The sequence below is a fragment of the Caretta caretta genome, chromosome 9 (genome assembly GCF_965140235.1).
Source record: "Caretta caretta isolate rCarCar2 chromosome 9, rCarCar1.hap1, whole genome shotgun sequence".
Lineage (NCBI taxonomy): Eukaryota > Metazoa > Chordata > Testudines > Cheloniidae > Caretta > Caretta caretta.
In genome coordinates this window covers 13,858,077-13,881,228 of record NC_134214.1, presented here as the reverse complement: position 1 = coordinate 13,881,228, position 23,152 = coordinate 13,858,077, and the positions used below count along the sequence as shown (strand labels likewise).

The 23,152-nt window shown below is 40.2% G+C and overlaps 1 protein-coding gene across 3 annotated transcripts in view; it reads left to right on the top strand.

Moving 5' to 3' along the window:
- Nucleotides 1-23,152, top strand: part of NAALADL2 (N-acetylated alpha-linked acidic dipeptidase like 2) — a 935,367-nt gene that overhangs the window by 532,094 nt on the left and 380,121 nt on the right. For all 3 annotated transcript variants that reach the window (XR_012669850.1, XM_075132103.1, XM_048862820.2), the window contains one exon: nt 9,372-9,491. Coding sequence is in view for 2 of the 3 variants with exons in the window: in XM_075132103.1 (XP_074988204.1) it covers nt 9,372-9,491 (120 nt within the window). In the remaining variant the exon portion in view is untranslated. The remainder of the gene's footprint in view (nt 1-9,371; nt 9,492-23,152) is intronic.

The window sequence follows — 23,152 nt, the reverse complement described above, 5'->3', positions numbered from 1 at the left end:
CACTCTTTGCCAGATCACTGAAAAATCTACTGATTGGCAAAAACTTTATTGACTTTAAGAAAGTCAGAGAGACAGAGAATCCATGAAATATTGCTAGAAGGTATGGGATAACAGATAAATTGATCATCATCATAACGAGTTTATGTGATAGAAAAAGATACACACAGTGAGGTCAGGTACAGGCCAGGGTGTGTTATCAACAATCTTCTTTGCATTAGCAATAGTCTGAGTGAAGGGGTAGGTGGTGTAAAATGGTTAGCGGAGAGTTATGTGACCTTGACTTTGCCAACAACATTGCTTTACTAAGTATGACTTGGAACAGAACGAGTGGCCTTACTTCAGAGGTAGGACAGTAAGCAGCAAAAATTCGACTGAAAATAAATGCATAGAAGACAAAAAGAGGAAAGTGGCCAAAAGATACAAAAGTGTACGTGGATGGAAAAGAAATCAACAAGGTAGAAGAGTTCTATCTGGGGAGTCTGATGAGATTTGAAGGTGTTTGTGATAAAGATATTCATACAAGATTAGGAAAAGCAAACTACTTTTGGAATGATGAACAACATCTGGTGAAAGAGGTCTCCACGCCAAATTGAAGGTAAGATTATACTATCTGATTGTACAGAGCAGAGGCTTGGCCGCTGAAAGTGGCTAACAAAAAAAAAATGTGGAGGGTGCCTATCACAGATAGCAGAGGAAGATATCACACATTTCATGGAACGACAGAATAACAAAATGGGAATAAGGGAGCTGACAAAGCAGGACACGATAGAAAATATCATCAAAGAAAGACGGCTCAAGTAGTTGGGACATGTGCACCATATGGAAGATAGGAGACATGCTAAACAAGCACTGAATTTGGTACCCAAGAGAGGAAAGAGAAAATAAGGAAGTCCAAGGAAGAACTGGCAGAAGACAGTGACAGAGGATAGTGAATGTGCTGGGCAGAAATACCACAACTAGAGAGCATCTGTAATCAGTACAGGAACTGGACTGCCCAGTGTGTCAGCAGCACAGGAGGAACTAAGGTCGAAATAACTCCATTATCTTCACTAGGGTGACACCTCATTCATACCAGTGTAAGTAAGATCAGAATCAGGCCCAGGTTAGTATTAGTATTTACCCTTGGCAAATGTTCCCTTATAAATGAAACTGAAAACTTTGACTTTTATCACTACGCTTTAAACTGGGGACTTTGATAAAGGGATCTCTCTTTGCAATGATCTGAAGTTTATCTGAAAGTGTATCAAGCCCTTCCAGATGACCCACGAATAGATGAAAGGATAGCTATGAAAGATACCAGATGTAATACCGTATTATTTGCGGACTGGACACAGCATGTGAGGTCATAGAGTTCCTATCGTGAATTGCTTATGAACTAAATAGACAATGCAAAACTCCCCAGAAGACTCAGGCGGTAGTCTGTCTTGGAACATTTATAAGCATGGTGAGTTTGGTGTGTGTGTGTGTGGGGGGGAGTTAGTGTTTTTGTGCTTCATGGGGGGAGGAAATAAGTTTAGAAGAACAACTTTTTTATTATTGTTTTTTAAATCGGGCATGGGTCAATGAAAATATGGTTGGATTTATTTTCCAGCAGAAACAAGAAACAATAACCTATCTTTGGGGGAAAAAAATCCTTCATCATCTATCCTCTCCTCCTTTTCTCTAAAAAGAAAAGGAGTACTTGTGGCACCTTAGAGACTAACCAATTTATTTGAGCATGAGCTTTCGTGAGCTACAGCTCACTTCATCGGATGCATACCGTGGAAACTGCAGCAGACTTTATATACACACAGAGAATATGAAACAATACCTCCTCCCACCCCACTGTCCTGCTGGTAATAGCTTATCTAAAGTGATCATCAGGTTGGGCCATTTCCAGCACAAATCCAGGTTTTCTCACCCTCCACCCCCCCACACAAATTCACTCTCCTGCTGGTGCTAGCCCATCCAAAGTGACAACTCTTTACATAATCAAGTCGGGCTATTTCCTGCATAGATCCAGGTTTTCTCACATCCCCCCCACCCCCATACACACACAAACTCACTCTCCTGCTGGTAATAGCTCATCTAAACTGACCCGGGTCAGTTTAGATGAGCTATTACCAGCAGGAGAGTGAGTTTGTGTGTGTATGGGGGTGGGGGGGATGTGAGAAAACCTGGATCTATGCAGGAAATAGCCCGACTTGATTATGTAAAGAGTTGTCACTTTGGATGGGCTAGCACCAGCAGGAGAGTGAATTTGTGTGGGGGGGTGGAGGGTGAGAAAACCTGGATTTGTGCTGGAAATGGCCCAACCTGATGATCACTTTAGATAAGCTATTACCAGCAGGACAGTGGGGTGGGAGGAGGTATTGTTTCATATTCTCTGTGTGTATATAAAGTCTGCTGCAGTTTCCACGGTATGCATCCGATGAAGTGAGCTGTAGCTCACGAAAGCTCATGCTCAAATAAATTGGTTAGTCTCTAAGGTGCCACAAGTACTCCTTTTCTTTTTGCGAATACAGACTAACACGGCTGTTCCTCTGAAACCTCCTTTTCTCTGACACTGTTTGCATCATGTGCCTGTTTTTGCTCCCACTTAAAGAGGGAGACAAGAATCATGCCCACAACATCAAAAGACTTTTCAGTTTCTTTTCAGGACAAGGTAAAAGGCAGGACAAAAAGTTGGAAGGTAGATTTAGAATAGTTAAATCTCCTCAATAACAGATCTAGTGGTGTTTTTTTCTCTATGGCCATAATTCTCCACTATGTCTGAACTGTTTTTGGGTAGTGGGTGGTGACAGCTGGAGAGGCCACAGGCAGTCAGTTCCAGCTCTCTCATCCTCCATCTTTGTTTATGAAAATTAATAAAAATAATTATGTTTTTCCCCCAAGGACAAAATTCTCTCATAAAAACTCTACTGGAGTCAATGAGTATAGCAGAGTTACACCAAACACACTTATAACGCCCAATGTTCATCTGTGTACTACCAAATGTATATGGTTTTGTTACTAACTCTCCTGATTAGTAATTTCCTTAGTAGTAGTTGTCTTTTTGTCGTATGGTTTTACATAATGTATGTTTCTTTTCAGCACTTTGTAACTTCAGTACTAGATTATAGTGCAATGTAGTCATTTGCCTCAGTGAGGTTTTATTACACAAACTTTTAGCAATATCTTTTAAGGGCACCCATTGACTACATATGACATCTTACTTCAGTACTCAGATTTGGTGATTCAGGTTAGTAGACAAGAGCATTTGGTTTATCCAAATCCCCCAAAAGGTGAAATGAGATATCAAAGAAAACTGACAGCAAGAGAACCAGTTGGAAGTTATAGGGAAATGCAGGGGGCATGAATATTCCTAGAATCAAGATACTGACAGAAGCCCTAGATGATCCACTCACATAAGAAGGACTCTTAGTATAATGAACTTTCACAGTTCCTTCAAGTGGAAGAAAAGTAATTAAATTGCCTTTTATAATTAACCATTCCCATGCCTTAACATATATTGTACCCAACAACTGTTCTAAGTTAGGTGGACTACACCCTTATGTCTGGAGGTTTTTCATGAGAATAGTTTATTAACTTGAGCTCTTGATCCTACCTTTAATTTACATTGTAAACTCCTTGCAGCAAAAAGTCATGTATTCCTTAGTATTATGTACAGCAATGAGCACGATCTTGGTACCTAGTAAATAATGTTTTTGTAAGACTTTTCAATCAATTAGTTCTTGGCGAGATCACGTATTTACCTAGAAAAGCACAATATATAGTGTCTTAGATCAAGATACAGCATTCACCAGGAAGTTGGTTCATAACTTGTGAAGCAAGAACTATGTAAATAGCAAGCTGTGCACACTTATAGTTCTTTTATACAGAGGGAAGTGAGAGGTGAGAATGTCTAATTAAGAATACTTTGGAGGAATGATACAAGAAGAGGCATCTTGAATAGAGGCATCTTAAATTAAAGATAGTTAAGACCTAGGCAGACTGTGAAGAGCTACGAAAGGATCTCTCAAAACTGGGTGACTGGGCGAGAAAATGGCAGATGAAATATAATGTTGATAAATGCACATGGGAAAGCATAATCCCACTATACATATAAAATGATGGGGTCTAAATTAGCTGTTACCACTCAAGAAAGAGATCTTGGAGTCATTGTGGATAGTTCTCTGAAAACATCCACTCAATGTGCAGCGGCAGTCAAAAAAGTGAACAGAATGCTGGGAATATTTCAGAAAGGGATAGCAAATAGGACAGAAAATATCATGTTGCCTCTATATAAATCCATGGTATGCCCACATCTTGAATACTGTGTGCAGATGTAGTCGCCCTATCTCAAAAAAGATATATTAGAATTGGAAAAGGTTCAGAAAAGGGCAACAAAAATTATTAGGGGTATGGAACGGCTTCAGTATGAGGAGAGATTAATAGATTGAGGTCTGTAAAATCATGACTGGTGTAGAGAAAGTAGATAAGGAAGTCAAGTATCAGTGGGTAGCAGTGTTAGTCTGTATCCACAAAAACAACAAGGAGTCCGGTGGCACTTAAAGACTAACAGATTAGTCTTTAGATCTGTTAGTCTTTAAGGTGCCACCGGACTCCTTGTTGTAGATAAGGAAGTGTTGTTTACTACTTCTCATAATCAAAGAACTAGGGGTCACCAAATGAAATTAATAAGCAGCAGGTTTAAAACAAATAAAAGGAAGTATTTCTTCACACAATGCACAGTCAACCTGTGGAACTCCTTGCTAGAGGATTTGTGAAGGCCAAGACCATAACAGGGTTCAAAAAAACCCAGATAAATTCATGGAGGATAGGTCCATCAATGGCTATTAGGCAGGATGGGCAGGAATGGTGTCCCTAGCCTCTGTTTGCCAGAAGCTGGGAATGAGCTACGGGATGGATCACTTGATGATTACCTGTTCTGTTCATTCGCCCTGGGGCACCTGGCACTGGCCATTGTCGGAAGACAGGATACTGGGCTAGATGGACCTTTGGTCTGACCCAGTAGGGCCATTCTTATGAATATAAATGAGCACCTCATTTTCACAAAGGCATGTTGTGGAAGCAAATGGATTGACAATTTACCCTATTATATCTTTGTATATGGATTTGTGCCTGGGGAAAATTAAATGTGTTTTTTCTCATTTGAGCGGTGAAAGCTGTGATATTCAGTTTGCTTGAGGATAAGTGGAAAAGGCACATTTCACAAAGGAACTATATCAGAGGCCTCCTCAGAATGAAGCATATATATTTTTATTATAACCTCTCAAACCATTATGGCTTTTGAGACTCCAAGTAATTATTGTATATAGTATGTATTTTCTAAGGGCACTTTGTGAAAGAAAAATTGGGAGCTATAGAATGATGTAAAATTTTGTGTAAACTTCTATACAGTACATTAGTGAATTCTTTGTTCTCAGTTGTCCGGGGTGGTTTATGCTCATGTTCCTTCTGAGAGATTTTTCAGTTGGGATTATCCGTGTAGGTAAAAACATGAAATATGTTCCACTCTCTTGAAAACCTCTTCAGCTATGCTTTTGTCATCTCTCTCAAATAACATGTTCACAACATCAATAATGTACTTTAAATTTTATCTGAACTATACCTCCCATTTGTGTTTTCTTAGTAAGCAGTTCTCATGCTCTCTAGATATTAGAAACAACACACTTTAAAAAAATCACCTGTGCAAAGTATAAGGTTTTTCTGCCCTTGCATTTCAAGCAGTTGATTTTTAAAGCTAATGTCTTTTTGTTGCTGAAGCATTTTATTACGTTGCATGGCACGTCAAGATCATGGTTTTGGCAGCGCACACTATACATGGCATACTTCGGGCACGCGTCTACACTGGCAAAGTTACTGCGCCAGCAGTTACAGTGCCTCTCAGAGAGCACAGAAGGAAAAATGCTGTTTTGTGTTCACACTGCCAGCTGCCTGCGCAATAGCGTGTTCACACTTGCGGCACTTGCAGTGGTATTTGGAGTGGTGCACTCTGGGCAGCTATCCCACAGAACACCTCTTTCTGTTTTGCCGCTAAGACTTGTGGGAAGGTGGAGGGGGTCACGGGGTATCCTGGGTCCAGTCCCAGTGCCCCATGATGCATTGCTTCACATCCCAGCAATCCCTGTGCTTCCATTCGCATTTGGGGACATCTTTCAACGGTTTGTGTACTGTGCGCCCTGCCCTGCCTCTTCGGGCTGCAGGAATGGATCCCAAACTGCTGACCAGTATGCCGTTTGCTCTGATCAAGAGGAGTTGATCTCGCCATGCAAAGTAGCTATGACATGAGATTGCTTGTGGCATTCACAGAGGTGCTGACCACAGTGGAACACTGCTTTTGGGCTCGGGAAACAAGCACTGAGTCGTGGGATCACGTTGTGATGCACATCTGGGATGACGAGCAGTGGCCGCAGAACTTTTTCATGAGAAAAGCCACATTCCTGGGACTGTGTGATTAGCTCGCCCCAGCCCTGCAGTGCAAGGACACGAGAATGTTAGCTGCCCTGTCTCTGGAGAAGCACGTGGTGATTCCACTGTGGAAGCTGTCTACTCCAGACTGCTACTGATCAGTCGCTAAACAGTTCAGAGTGGGAAAGTTGACCACTGGAGTCGTGTTGATGAAAGTGTGCAGGGCCATTAATTGCAACCTGCTCCGAAAGACCGTGACTCTGGACAACGTGCGTGACATTGAGGATGGCTTTGCACAAATGGGCTTCCCTAACTGCGGAGTGGGGACGGAATGGGAGGGGCACGCATGTTCCAATTCTGGCACCAGATTGCCTAGCCACCGAGTACATTAATCTCAAGGAGTATTTCTCAGTGGTTCTCCAGGTGCTTGTAGATCACCGTGGGCATTTCACGCACATTAACAGAGGCTGGTCCGGAAAGGTGCATGACACACACATCTTTCAGAACACTGGCCTGTTCAAGAAGCTGCAAGCAGGGACAGAAGATCACCGTAGGGGAAATTGAAATGCCCATTGTGATCCTGGGAGACCCCGCCTACCCCGTAATGCCGTGGCCTATGAAGCCATACATGGGGCAACTTGACAGCAGCAAGGAGTGGTTCAACAGCAGGCTGAGAAAGTGCAGAAAGACTGTTGAATTTGCATTTAGCCATTTAAAAGCCTGCTGGTGATGCCTGTATGGGAAGTTGGACATGGCTGATGACAATATTCCTATGCTTTTAGCTGCATGCTGTACGCTCCATAATATTTGCGAAGGAAAGGGTGAAAGCTTCACTCGGGGCTGGACCGCGGAGGCTTAGCGCCTGGAGGCTGAGTTTGAACAGCCAGAGACCAGGGCTATTAGAGGGGAACAGCACAGGGCCATAAGGATCAGGGATGCCTTGAGGCAGCAATTTGAAGCTGAAAGCCACTAATATTTGCTCCTATGCTCGGGATTGTAGTGCTTGTAATGCTAGGAGGTGACTGGCGCACATGATGCAATAAGGGGGTTTAATATAATTGCATGTTGCTTTGCAGTGCTCCTTTTGCTTTCACTTAATAGCATAAAGATTGCTTTCAAATCAACACAATTCCTTTATTAAAAGACAACAACCAGAGGAGAGAGTCAGATGACAAAAATACATCAGCAGGGAGAAGGATGGGGGAAGGGAAGGTCTCCAGAGGAGGAGAGGTCCCGGGACAGCTACAGATTACTGTATGTCCAGGGATCATACCCAACCTCCTCCTTTGGAGTACAATGCAGTGGGTGCTGTGCTTCAGCAGGGCCAAACTGCAGGGGATGGGTGTTGAGTGCAGTGGGTAGTGGGAGTCCATACTGCTGGACTGTGAGGAGGGAGGAGTGGAATGCTGCGGGTAGAAAGTGGAGCCAGGTGGTTGATAAGAGTGTGTTGGTAGTGTGTTAAGTTAAGTTAAAGTTAAGGTTTTGCAATTGCCCAAAATGTGCTTACTAAGAGGTAAGTCCTTTTTGTACTGTACAGTTCCTCTATGGATTATTTGAATCTTACTTTGATAAATTCTTTTGATTTTATTCAGTTTCCCTGAGGGGCATTTGGTGGTTGTTATTAATTATTATTATTACATTGAAAGAATGTTCTTGTACTGCATTGATTTATAGCTGTTCGTATGATTGATTTCTTGGTAATATATTTCTGTATAGCGGTCACAGTGTATATTCTAATCACTAGTCCTGACAACAACAATATTTGGACAATATTCCAAAATGACAACATAAGGCTGACATTCCTCCATGCTTCGTCTCTGCCCAAAGGTGAATTTTTGTGGAAACACTGAGCACAATCTTCTTGAATTATGAGGGGAGGGAGAAAAGAAATCCTCCAGTATAAAAAGAATTTGTGAGTTATTTTTCCACCTCTCCTAGTGCTTGGGTTTAATAATATTTTGACTTAGATAGCCCTCTGCAAACACTGTTTAGTAAGGCCTCACAGTGTCCTTATGAAATAGCTCAATAAGGAAGTATAGACTCCACATGGGCTGGGTTACACATACATGGGAAGTCCCCCACAATTTTTAAAGCCCATTTTTAGTGACAGATTTTCAGAGGTGGTCTTTCAAATACTGTAGAGATAATCTCATCATAAATGCCTGGATGATGGATAGATAATTAGAAACAGGGTTTTTAATGCTATAGATAGATAGCTCAAGAGCCATGTGAACCATATCTCACAAGACAAATGTGGCAGGCTGGGGGGAATTAGGGTATTGTCCTGAGTGACTAATATAATCATTTTTGCTTAACTGAAGTATTATATGAATCTGTGATTTCACTTCAAAAATGAATTAGAAGATTTCTCAGTTCTGGTTGCATCGGCATAATTCTGTTGATTTTAGATCCTACAACTCCAGTGAGTGTAGAGCATGGAATGTTATATTTACATTAATGAATTTAGATTAAAAGAATTGTTGCCAAATCACGATCATAGGTGAAAATTGTTGGGCTCCTTAAATCACAGCCAATGATTGTGGTGGAAAATTGTGCTGAAAGAAGTGTATTTAACAGTCATGTTTAATTCTCAAGCCCTTTGGAGTTTTAAACATGATTGGGAAATACAGATAAGTTAATTATAGAACTTTGATTGAGCACTTTGTTGCTCTTACTGGTAATTTTGTTTTAGTGGCACTAAATTCTTGTTTACACAGTGTGACTGTTCTCACTAAGGGGGTGTAAATTCTAATGCACACTAGCATGTTGCACGCTAAAAGGTCCCTAATGCAGGACGACATTACTCTGCACTAGGGAACTTTCAGTGCACACTAGCAGGGTCCACACAGGCCAGTCAGTTTGCAACATGCTAATGTCCAGTAGAATTTACTTCCTTCTTGTACTGACTAAAGCACCATGGACAAGCATTAATGGTAAATGGCAAACAATAGAGCCTTAATTACCTTTTCTCTTTACAGGCAGAAGTCATTGATGTGCAGTATGGGACTGTAGAAGATTTAGTCCTGATTCAAGTCATGACAAATGTGACCAATAAAATCGCACTTCTGAAGCTAGGACAATCACCTTTACTCTATAAGGTTAGTTACATGTCTGATGTACTTTATCTAAGTAATTTCTTTTGTTGTTCATTTCCAGATACTAAAATGGGGCCTTGTGTTGCCATCTCTCAGCAGACCAGTATTTGTTGGCATTTAATAGACTCCTTAACTCTTTCCTGCAAGTGTCTGCAGTGTTTGCTTAGTTCCAGTTTTGATATGTCATCTGTTTTATTGAATTGTATAATACAGTATCAGAGGCTGCCTGTTGATAGTGTCATATTTTCCCTTGTTGGTGTAAATCTTACAGCGAGGGAAGGAATCTGTAGGCGAGAGAGGGAACAAGTCCAAGAAAAGAAGCGTCTGAGAGCAGGGGTAGCTGGAGCCTCGTCTGTCTAAAATTTGCATGTCGTCTTAAACCGAAATCTCTGACTCAGGCATCATATCTAGTACTTGGACTGCTGGAGACTTAAACATGCCCTGAGGTGAAGCTGAGTGCAGTCTGTGCCTGCTTAACGTCAGGCTTTTGAAGATCTTCCCAAGCCGACTGGGCTGCCTTCAAAATCCAGTGCTTCTTAACTTGCTATGACTGTGCTCTACAGACACTGAAATTTTGAGGTGATCCTCAATAAAAATACAGCACAGGAGGAATAAACAGATGGGGCCTATCAGGCAGGCTGCAAATAAGACAGTTCTTGGTCTTGACTATGGTTTGCTTTAACCTGGTTTAACTGTATATACTATACATACCCAAGCTGGCTCAGTATCAATGCTGCCATTGGCTTCTTAGCTTTGCTCCCCATTCTTACTACCTCTGAGGGAGGGAAGAACTGTAGAGAGGAAAACATCATTCACTTTTATGAAGTTTTCTGCCATAAAATGTGTGAGGGCATGCTGCCTAAAGCATCTGTACTTTAGCTCGCCGCTTCCACTGCAGGCCAGCCACATCCTCTGATACAGAGGACAACTAGAAAGACATTTTAAAGAGACATACAAAGGCCGACTGCCAGCTCAAAATGAGCATATTGTGTAGTTTCTGTTCCCTTCCTTCCTTGCTCTGTGTGTGTGTGTGTGTTTGCTCCCTTCCATCTCTGATATTTGTGGAGAGCACAGAGATTAAACACGTTTGTCCATTTTCATCTGAGACTTGACAGATCCAAATATTATATAAAAATTGAGTTATATTTTTTGATGTAAAAACCCCTATTTTTTATTGTGAATATTTTATAAATAAGAATTACATTAGTTTGGTATTTTGAAAGAGTCTGCTGGCTCAGTAAATAATTAAACAAGACACTTCATGCCCAATTCACAGAAGCAATTATAAAAGACCAGTATCTCCAGATTTTATAATTAAAGAATCCGGAGCTGCTCCGCTGGCCACAGAAATCACAGAGAAGACCAGGGCACTGGTTCATAAAATAGCTGCTTAATATTTTTTTAATAGAAACAGTCTTTGTCTCAATGAAAATGCCATTTTCAACTGAATAATTTCGGTTATTTATTTAAATTATTTCGAGCCAATCTCATTACATACATGAAAGGTCAGTAATCATTGTCAGAATTTGACATGTGCAGCAGCCTCGCGCATAGATCTTATGCTGCATTTCTTTTTAAATGCCAGTAACAATGAAATCACAATCAGGGTTTGTTTAGTACAGTCTTGAATAAGAGGGAAAGTCTGCAGTACAAAAAGGGCAATACCGTTATGTACATCACCCACAAAGAGGATTTGTTAAGGTTTAAGGTTCTGATCCTGCTAACACGTATATGTTCTGGACTTTAAGCTTGTCAGGAAGTCCTACGGAAGTCTAAAATACCACCTTTTCCTTCTGCCAGGGAACTAAAGCCAATATGTGGGAAGATTTGCCCTCTTTTATTATTTCTTCTTTCAGGTCCCAAGCCCTCATTTTTAGGACACAGATTGAGACGAGTCTTGCTCGGCTTTGAAGTAATTGTATTCTTTGTTAAAGTAGTGGAAAAATATATGAAAGATTAATCTTTGGTATGGAATATTTCTAAATGAAAAGACATATTGGACAACCCACTCTTATTGTGCTACTGGGGTGAAATCCTGGCCCCTTAAAATCCCTGGCAAAATTCCCATTCATGGATCAATGGGATTCCCATTTTTTTAAACTGTTCTCCATTCTGTTTGTGTTTTTGTACTTACTGAGTCTTCCATTTCTGTTTTCCAGACCCAACCCTCCTTCTTGCCTGTTTTTCCTTTTCTTTCTTCCACGTACTTTGTTTTACAGCATGTTAACACAGAAAGTCGATTCCAAGCAGAGCTGTAATTATAATTTCTTATTTCATGTTTTTTAGCCTAAATTTTGTATTTAGCTCACATTTTCCCTATTTAATGAACTTTGATCTCTCATGATTATATTAAAATGATTGTATTTATATTACAGTATATAATACTGTAATTGGGACCAAAGGTCCCAATCAAGAGTGGGGTGTTTCCATGGCAGGTATATGCAGAGAGACATCATCCTTGTCCTGTAGTTTACAGTTGTGCCCTTATTTTTCTAGTTCCCTCCCTTCCTTTACTTTGGCAATCTTTTTGTCTCTGTATCTCTTTATTGCAATCTCCTCTATCTTTTCTCTGTCCTTCATATTTCCCCTCCCCCCCATATTTTTTTTACCTCCCCTCTCTTTCTCTCCTTACTGAGTCCACTGGAGAAAGTCCAAAAGACAACAATACATTTTTACTACTAGCAAAGCTAAGCCTGAGTTCACAAGAAGCACATTTCCTTGGTTTTATAGATCATACTCGGCAAAAAGAAACTTGTGTAAGTGGAAAACAGTTGTTCATCCAAATATGCACCAGGTGACAATTTATATAGAACTTGTAAAATATGGATATAGATCTGGATTTTTGAAGCCTTCAGAGTTCTGGGTCTTTGGATATGCAGTTTTCATTCCTCCCATGGCATTGATTTGTGCAGTTCTGGCCAACCACAAAATTCACATCCAAATCCAGATTGATAATCCCACAAAAAATCCAAGTGTTACTCCTCTTCAGAGTTTGTGTGGTCCATTATAGAGATTTAGCAGGCTGCAAAATTTGCATCTGGGATCAAATTCTAAACCCTTTTGGGGGTGTTTGGATAGTGTGTTCTGGCTTAATCCCGTTTTTAGTATTTTATATGGGTCTATTGAAGACAGTTTATGGGATGGGGAGCCTGGGGCAGAACGAGAATGGAAAGAACTATGAAACTAACCTAGGGCCAGTAACTGGGGATGCTCCTCTCCTGCCCTGGAGTTCCTCACAAGCAGCCATGGACATCTTTTGATTGTCAACACCTCTGTGAGTTTTTATTTCTGTTACCACCACCAAGCGACCATCACATTCTACCCACAATGTCTTTCAATCCTCAGCCCTTCCTCCAGGGAGAGGAAGCAGAAGGAATCTCACCAGCCAGAGACCTAGCTTCCCCTAGGCTCTACTAGCCCCTCTCTTCTGCACTCCCTTCCTGTGCTTTTTAACTACCTTCTCAGCTGATGGGATAATTAGCTCCTTAGTTCATTTGACCATTAGGTAATTAAGTCTTTGATCCCTCAATCAGGGTTTCTCTGGGGTGAAACTTAGTGCCTAAGTGACCAGAGTGCTGGGTCAGCTGCTTGCTTTCAGCACTCTGTCACAAGGTCTAAATTTTGTGTTGGACAAGAAGAATTTGTAACTGGGAAATGTTGCTATATATGTAATAAGAATTGTCTCACAGGTTTTTGTATGTCTGATAACTCACTGGAGTTGACAAGATTTGTGTGCTATATTAACCACTGACTGATTCCAAACATTCTAGATACATTGCAGTAGAATGAACCTACCCAAGTGTGCTCTAACCTTCCATTGATTTCAGTGGGATTTACAGTGAGTGCCAGCAGAACAGCAGGTATAGTAAAGGAACAGTAGTTAATTGTTGTTAGCGGTAACAATACAACAGTCATACAATAGCCTCGATTTGCTAGCACCAAAGATTAATAAGTAATAAAAATGACTAATTACATCCTCAGAAAATTCAGGTGATTTTATTTCTTGTCTCTTGTAAAAAAAATGTAGTTTTTGAACGTAATTATTTTTTTCCATTTCTTTCCTGTGTGTCTGATTTATTTTGGAAACATTGCTGAATAAAGAGGAAGTGCCCTAATAGGGGTACAAGAGAAATTGGTTTTCCTGAGTCACAAGGAAATATGTTGAGGTTTAGATTGCCCCCTATGCACAGAAAACATGTAAGGGTTAAGACATGCAATGAATTTTCAGTGGTGAAGTTTCCTCCAAATAGTTGTATTGGGGAGGGGATCTGCTTCCCCCTTCCCGCAGCACAAGATACATGTGGATGTTAAGACACCTGTTGGAGACCAAGATCATCCCTGAGGTGTCTCCATACTTTCCCCAACCCCACACCTCATGGCAACATGGCTCCTGAAGTGCTCATGTTTTCATGGCCTTTTCACTTGAGGCTTACTCTGAGGGTGGGTTCTTAAATCAGGACAGAAAACATACATACAACATTACCGATTGGTCAGTATTATTCTACACAGGTAATCCCCATTTTTCGGGGGAATTGATGCCATGCAGTTGTTGTCCTTTCCTGGAGCCTTGAACAAGTGATTTTTGCATGGAGGAGTTTCCTTGGTCTCTGGGTCTTAATGTGTGGGAGCAGGCTGCTTAAGGCATTCTGCACCATTTTGCTGCCTTCCTTCCATTCCACGCAGTGTAGTGTAGGGTGAAATCCTGGTCCCACTAAAGTAGGGATTTCACTGTTGATCTTTGGGGCCAACTTCTATTCCTACTGAAGTCAGTGCTTTAAAGTGATTTCAATAGGAGCAGGGTTGAGCCTATTGTGGGTAACAAATGTAATTGCCACAGCAATAATAAATTGGAATGTATCACTTACTTTGATTGGACAAAGCAGTAAACTAAGTTTTCGTGCACACAAAAATTCCTCTATAATTTGCATTTTCAGTAACTATAAAAGAATGTGTATTTCAGAAAAGAATTGAGGCATTTTATTACTTATCACTAGATCTGAGTGAATAATTCACGGAGCACAACTTATCCAACAAATTTAGCCTGGCCTTTCTATTCGTGGTATATCTCTGTAAATAGATTGCAATTTCCTTGAATTTATTTGCTACTCTAACATATTCTGCACGTTCTTTAAAATTATGTTTAAGCTTCTCTGAGTTGATCACGGGCAATTTGCTTTAAGCCACTGATTTTCCAAATTAGAAATTTGAGCTGTGATGATTAGTGGTGATTGGTCAGAAAAGTAACATGCTATTTTTTCCTGATTAGATAAGGATGTGAACACTTTTGATACATATTTTCACCCAAGGATACTTATACTAGAAAAGATCCATCTCCTAATCTTCACCGAGAAAGAACACAAGAATCAATGCAGATTTAGGCTAATACTCATGGGGAATACTTTGAAGTAAAAGTCACTAGCCAGTATCTTTTCATGAGTATCTCCCAAATCCCCATGACTTTAAATCTTAAAAATGCAACCATAAAAAATCTACATTTTAGGCAAAAGATTGTAAAAAAATAAAGGCAGAGAAACATAATTCCTAATCATGATAATCCTGGCTTTGTAATTGAAAATAGCCATTAAGTGCAGTGGCTGAGATTTATCAGTACAGCATGCAGCTAAGCCTAGAATAGATACAGGTAGTGGTTTAGATTAGAGGAGAGAGAGTTTGCATTTTGTGAAGGTTATAGGAATGTCTGCACTGACAATTGAGCCTTTTATTTATGACATTCTACCACAGGTTATTATGCAGGCATTATAAGAACCTCCCCACACAGCCTCACAAATGATCTCAACGTGACCTAGAAAGAGCACCCTGTCAGTGAGAAAGAGGCATATTTTTCACTTCTAAATCAATCTTGAGTTTCCCCAGAGTAGATACTGATTATGTTGCCTTTTATTGCAGTATTCAGTTATGGGATGTTTTTATAATATAAACTGTCCATTGGGGAATTGACCCAACAAACTAATTTCAGACTGGATTTCTACCAGGATCCCAAAGGAGAAAAGATAAAATTTAATCCACTTGACCTTGTCCTACTCCTGTTCATCATATAGTGAGCTATGTGGGTTGCCAGGTGAGTCCAAATCTGCTGATTCGGATGATGCTAGAATTCCAGTTTTAAGGAATCTGTATGACAGATCAGAGATTTATTAGCCCAGTGCGTCTGACTACTGTAGGTCTTTCTCTCCTTCAATAACCATGTTTATCATTTTAATTGTCAAATTAACTTCCAGCAATTCAGTTGATCACATAAAGGTGTGATGCATTGGACCTGCTGCTTTTGACATCAGATAAATTTTGATGTTTACAAACACTTTATTGGCTCTTATCGTGTTTTGCAATATAAGGTACTTCATTGAGACAGTGCACAAGAACCTTAAAAAATGAAATACATGGAAGATATCTAAAATAAATGAAGAAAATTACATACCCTACCTTAATGGATAAATGTGCTAAGAACCTACTTGTAGCAGTGATCACATTCAGAACAGTGTATCTTTCTTTCTGTTTGTCATACCATACTTAAGAAATTGTATGAGTACCATATTTTCACATTAGTATAAACTTTGCTGCAGAGGAAGAAGTCTTTGAAGTACATCCTTTGCCTTGGCCAAGGAAAATGGCATTGCAAGGGTGACAGTGTAAGGCATCAAAGTCTGTGGATTCTGCTGCAGAAACTACTACCATAATAAATAGGAGACCGATAAGATAAAAACACCAAAATGTTGAGTACAGGGTGGAGTATTTAGATGCACTTTGTTCCTTTTCTGTGGCATGTGCATACATGGCAGATTAGATTAATTGGGACTCATTGAAAGCTCAGAAATTTTGATATGTAAAATGCTTTTGAACCCGTAGTACCCATACATCTGTAGTACCTGTGAAACCTACTCCTTTTCACACACAATGATTAATTCTTTTGTATGTGCAAATCTGTGTATTTTATTTTATTTTTCTATATTAGTTGCATTTGTATATGCAAGTTTTCTGGAATGTTTGCCCTTTGTCTCTTTAGCTAAGTATAAATCAGATCTCAAGATGACTTGTTTGCATATTACTGCTCATAATCTCATTTTAAAATGTTTTATTGATTGTTTTTGTTTTTTGCAAATGGCTTTATCTGGCATCGTCATGCGAAGGGCTGTTTATGTTGTATGTGTGAGTAGCAGCAGTGAGTAAATTGGGTATCCCTGCTCGGGGCCTGAGCTCTATTTTCTTTGAAGATGAAGTTCTTTTAGAGACCTCCTTGGACATAAATTTCCCCCTCTTTTCCTTTCACTGGGTCTCATAAGACTCACACTTGGAGGTGGGTGGGGGAAGAGAAGAGGATCTTGCAAAGTGAAGATAACATGGAGGCATGCAAGATACTAATTTCAAAGTGAATTATTAGAATTAACCAGGCTGCTTTCTGTAATATAATGGCACAAAGACTTCAAAGACTGGAGTAGGTTGTGAAAATCAAATATATGCAATTTATCTATCTGTTCATGTGTGTATTTTTGTATACATATAGTAGTTTTGCCAACTCACACAATTTTATCACAAGTCTTACATCCATAGGTATTTTTCTTTCAAGTCCCAGCTCCTGGAGACATGTGATGTGTGAGAATCTCAGATTTCATTAAAAAAAAGTTTCTAGCCCCTATAATTGCAGAGAAAGGGTTGGAAACATGAATCCTAGAGGCTCAAAAACAGATGGCAAATAAACAGAACCTGACATCTATTATTTTTTAAAATCCCATCGTTTTCTAAGTCAATGTTATGACGTTTTGGAGACCAGATGCATGGTATTTAAATGCTGAGGGTTAGCAATACTGTATTTGATATTTATAACTTCTGGTTTATTAATATTATAGATTTTCCCCAGCTTTCTCTGAGCCTAGCCATTGTCCACTGATTTCTCTAGTTGTCGCTGCAGAAGTGGGTCCTAGGAAAGGATTTGAAGGTGGAGGTTGGCAGCAGACTTGTGGGTCATTCTAAAGACAATGGTCAATACATTAAGGGTGGCCTGGAGGAAAGCGTGAAGATGTTCATGGGATATGCAAACAAGTGCCCTGTTGAGGCTGGGGATATTGATGGAATGGAGGCAGAAGTGGGCAATGTGACAGCAACATAATAAGAGATGGGTGAAGACCTCTGAGGGACCTTGGAGTTTAGGACAAGAAACTTGAACTGGATACGCTGGTAGAAAGTGGAGTCAGTGAGTGAAAGATTCAAAGGAGAGGGTGATGTCATTTTTTTAGTTGGAACTTGATTAATCCACTCCAGTTCAGTTTGGATCTAGTGGTCCCCCTGCCGCATCCAAATAAAGAATACCCACGTGTGCAGTGTTTGGTGGTGGTGGCGGCGGCAGGGGAAAGAAGAGTGGCTTAACACTATTTCCCCCACTATTAACCTGGGCTGGTCTAAAATGTAACAGCTGGTAACAAACCCCAGTCCATCCAAAATCAAATGAGCAAAAAACTGCTGTATACCTTAGGGGTCAGAAGTAAGGGGGTTGAGTGACATCTAAGAGTCTTAGTGAGGGCCAGCATCTGGTCCAAAACCTTGCTTAAATAATTCAGAGAACTGGCTGCCAAGTTTGTGTGTCGAGTGAAATTTTTCACAGGTATTTTAAATCCTCAAAGTTTCCTTATTCTTTGTTGTAAGTAGGACATTTACATTCTTTGCTTATAGTGGAATTGTGTTTTATCACAGGATTAATGCAAATTAAATACAAAGCAAGGTCAATCTTCTTTGTGGAATATAGACCTATAAAATGTCGGATGTTCGAGTTATAGGACTGCGGTATTGTATTGTGTGCTGTTCATCTATCCAATCATAAAAATCTGTTTGATAAATACCATTGGGCCATACTCTGCACAGTTTTACTCACACAAACAATCCATGCTATGGGAATAGTCCCAGTGAGGTATATAGGACCATGCATGTGAGTAAAAACTATTTGCATGAGCAAGTAGGTTAAGGCTTAATAGTGTTAATATTAAATAAGCAAGTATGACATGAACTTTAAAACCTGAAATCAAATTCAATGGAGCTTTATTTTAGAGTAATATTTAACTGAGATTACCTCTCAGTAGAGATTTAGGGCTCAGTCCTGCAAGGATCTCAGCATTCTGGACCCAGTCTAGTAGAGCACTGAAACATACATAACTTTAAGCATGTGAGCCGTCTCAGTTGACTTCAATGGATCTGCTTATTTGCCTAATATTAAACACATGCTTAAGTGTGTTGCTGGTTTAGGGCCAGAATGTTCAGCACCTTGAAAGTTCCAAAGCTCCTTTAGCAAAAGGAAAAAACTCTCTTGAAGTTCATTTAATACTGTAATTATTGAAATACTGATGTTATAAACTGTGGAGATATGAAACACATGCATAGTGTCTCATCCAAAATGATGAGCTGCTTGCAGTGTTCTACAGCTGAGTTCCTATTGACTAGAGCAGTGGTTCTCAACCAGGGGTACACAGAGATGTTCTAGGGGTCCATCAACTCATCTAGATATTTGCCTAGTTTTACGACGGGCTACATAAAAAGCAATAGTCAACTCAGTACAAACAAAAATTTCATACAGACAATGACTTGTTTATACTGTTCTATATACTGTACACTGAACTGTAAGTACAATATTTATGTTCCAATTGATTTTTTTATAATTATATGATAAAAATGAGAAAGTAAGCAACTTTTCAGTAATAGTGTGCTCTGACACTTTCGTATATTTATGTCTGATTTTAAGTAAGATGAAACTTGGAGGTACACAAGACAAATCAGACTCCTGAAAGGGGTACAGTAGTCTGGAAAGGTTGAGAGCCACTGGACTAGAGGAAGCATTGTCTGATACCTGTTTTGCCTTGATCAGATTTCTTTATTTATTTAGATTTGTGTAAACATTAAGGAAAGCACTTATCCAAAGCTCTATGCACCTTTGTCATATATTCCAAATATAAAAATAGATACAGCAGCCTCCACAAAAATCTCAGGAAACAATATTTTTAAAACCCCACTCCAGCTGCATACCCCAGTGCACAAATTCCAGCCCTCCTTCTCCCAGTGCCTGTGGAACACATGGGCTTTGCATCTTGACCTAAAGATCAAAAGGTGTGGACTAATTAGAATCTGCCAAAGAGAGGAGTGATTTCCAAGTCTAATGCAAATATCCTGCCAGCAACTGTGACAAGCCACAGCCCCATGTAGGGTGCAGTGAGGTAGTACTTGTAGTCTAATATGATAAAGTCCTGGATCATACCGACAAAGTCCAATTAGAAAAAATGGTCACAGACATATATCCTGGTCATTACTGTTATATATTGTCTAACTGGGGACCCAACTTACTTGTGAACAAATTGCATAATAAATGGTGGACACACACCCTCACCAAAAGGGCAACTATGCTTCTCACCATGTCTGCTGATGTTGGTTTCAGTTGGGGTGTTGCCATTTTAACACTTCAGACATTTTATTTTTAAATGGAACTCCTTCAATTTGACTAAAAACACATGGATATCTGTTTCTTGATTTAGTTTTTTCATCCCTTTTTTGGGGGGAGGGGGCAGTTGTATATTATGCCCATGCCTCTTGTCATTAACGTACTTTAATCTCCTAGCTCAACCCCTCTGGGCTTTTTATGCCGAGGGATACTACATGGTATTTTATTGCTTTGTGAATTTTAGAGAGGGCAGGATGATCTGGAGTGATAATGTCAGTGGGAAAGGCATGATAAAATATGACTGAATTTTACAAGTCTCTGAATATAATTCTTGTACATATTAGCAAATTTATGTATTATAAATAAAGTTGAACAATACAAGCTGCCTATAGACATAGAAAATATACGGTTGTGTAAATTAATCATTGAATAAATAAGCAATATTGCTGTGTTTTAGCAGTATTAAAGAGTATACATTTATGGAAGGAAATACCAGTGGTAGCAGCTTTTATTTTTCTTAACAAAATAAGCAGTTCAAAAAGTTTTCCATTTGAGTATATGTCAGTGTGAATCCCATTGTAGGTGCACCTGTGCTACAAGCCTTGGAGATCAGATTTTTTTTTTATTTATAAAGTGTCCATCGGGGCTGTGAATGCATCCTATGCGTCCTTGTGCTCCTGTGTGAGGAGATAACGGGTGGAACAGCCATGACCCTCCCTCAGGTTCCTCTTACTGTCGGTGGCAGCGGGATAGGATCTGGCAAGTGTTCAACCTGCTGTTTTTCCCTTGAGCCTCAAATTCATTCTAAGCTGTTTTTATTTGGAAAAAGTCCTTCTTCCCTTTCCTTATTTTGTTAATTCTTTTAGTTTGGACATTCTCCCCACCCCAAATAAAAAGACGAGACAGAGCGAGACCCCCACTGCATATCCCCAGTACAGTGGGGTGAGGTGCTCACGTCAACAGCGTTGGCAGATTCTAAATCTTCATATTTTAAGTCTGGTCTGAACTGCAACAGATTCATCCCCTTTGTTGATGGGGATAGCCGAAACCTTTTCTGTTTGGGGAAGAGTCACATCCTCTGTGGTGTGAAAACCCTTCTTATGGGAGTCTCACACGTCAAGGGACATGAGGTTCAAGCTACATCTACTCGAGTAATCAATGAGCATCACTGTAGAACCAGAGGAGATATCTCCTTCCAAGGAACCTAAGGGGTCACCCTCAGAGACTGCTCCTCTCAGCAGACACCACACTGCATGGTCCCGCAGCAAGGAAAAGGCAGGGAAGAAAACCACGTCAAAATCATCACAGATTATTGGGGTGGCTGGGGTTGTCAGTGCAGCCACTCAGGCAACTACCTCAGCAATGGAACTGAGAGAGCTGGCATAAACCCTCTGCACGAGCTTGGACGCCAGTTCCCTAGGCACTGACAAAGTCCTCACTAGTGCTGTCTCTTGGTACCCCAGCACATTGGTGAAGGCAGAAGAAAAGGGCTGTCTTAGCAGACTTCCTGACAAGCAGTCACTGACCAAATACAAATGGTCTTTGCACACTCCATCACAGAACCGATATTGCCTCAGTTCAGATCCCCACGAAGGACAATGCAAAATGTGAGAACTTTAGCTGAAGATGAGGCCTCAGTTCAGGGTTATTACCAGATGTCTTCTTCCTGCGGTGGGGCAGAGACTTGCTGTACACCATCTCCTCAGTCCCTGGGTGATTTCAAACATCACGTGAGACAAAGCCATGATCATTCTGGTGGCTCCATCCTGGCCAGTCCTGGCTGACATATCTGATACTCAGCCATGACATGTCTAAGCCATTGCCACACACCACCTTTGCACTGGCCTGCAGTGAAGACTGGTTCAGCAGGAGAGGTAAGCTTCACCCTATGAAAGAGCTTAGCAATGCATGTGTTCCCAGGGAGTTTGGCGAGGAATTCTGCTTTCTTGATCTTCCCCAGGGGTCATGTGGCTCCAAAGAAGATCAGTGCCTAAATGACACAATTGAGCTCTTTGTTGTGAGAAGTGAGCCACGGCGCAAAGGCATATTTATGGATCTGAACTTTTCTAAAGATAATGGGAAGTGTTTGGATCTAAGATTCCCAGCTGGGCCTCTCTTCTCATCATAACCCTGATGATTCTTCTTCTTCTAACACAGACTAATCATCCTATTTTATAGACCTAAGCAAATTTTATTTTGCATCAAGGGCTTCATGGGCAGACCCTGAATGATTACAAGAAACCAATAAGGAATAAAGCAGGCTTTGATTTATCCCTGTTGCAGACTTGATTGGTATGTGTGCCTGTTACATGGGAGCCAATTCACTTTTAGTAAAAAAATCTCTCTAGTGCTTTCGTGGTTGGTTGTTTTTGTCACTTGAAACCAAAGAGGTGGTTCAGTCCTATAGATTTTCTCCCATTTAAGAATAAGTTCTCTTTGTCCTTTTTCACCTTGCCCCAACTGCTCACCTTTCTTCATGAGGCTTGTAAACTGAAGTGTGCATTGAACAGATGGTTGGAGATCAGTTCACAAATATCCATCCCAATGGCTGCCTTGTCAATATCCTTTAAGGATGAGGCTCCCCTGTTCTCAGCCCACAAGGTATGGGCAATAATACCTTCAGGAGGAATCATTTTCTAAGACTTGTACATACACACGTACATGTACATATACACACATTATGCATATACACATATGTATAAATATGTGTTTGTATACACAACACACACACTCACTGGTTCTTTATATATATATATAAAATCCTGTGGCCTTATTGAGGTCTGCCTGGTAGACTTGGGAAAATTTGTTGTCTTGCATTAATTACCCTCCCATTACTCAACTCTGCACTGCCTGTCACTTTCCATTAGTGAGGACAGCCAGCCACTTGTCAGAGAAAAGGGAATGTTTTTGTCATTTTTGTTTCTCTGATGAATGTATGACTGGCAGAGTGATCCCCATCGATGTTAGTGCATATTATGTCTGTTGCTGATTAAACTTCTTCAACAGCTATTTTAATCATATTCTTCATCAGTTACTGCCAAACTGGGTCATAGTTTGTCTGCCCTAATATTTTTTTTCATTATTCCTACTGTTGGTAGGAATTATGTTCTCCATACATAAATCATTATGGGGTTGATTCTCCATTACACTAGTTTTATGCCAGTGTAAATCGATTGAATTCAGTGAAGTTACACTGGTGCAATGAGGTGGAGAATCAAGGCTATGATGTTTT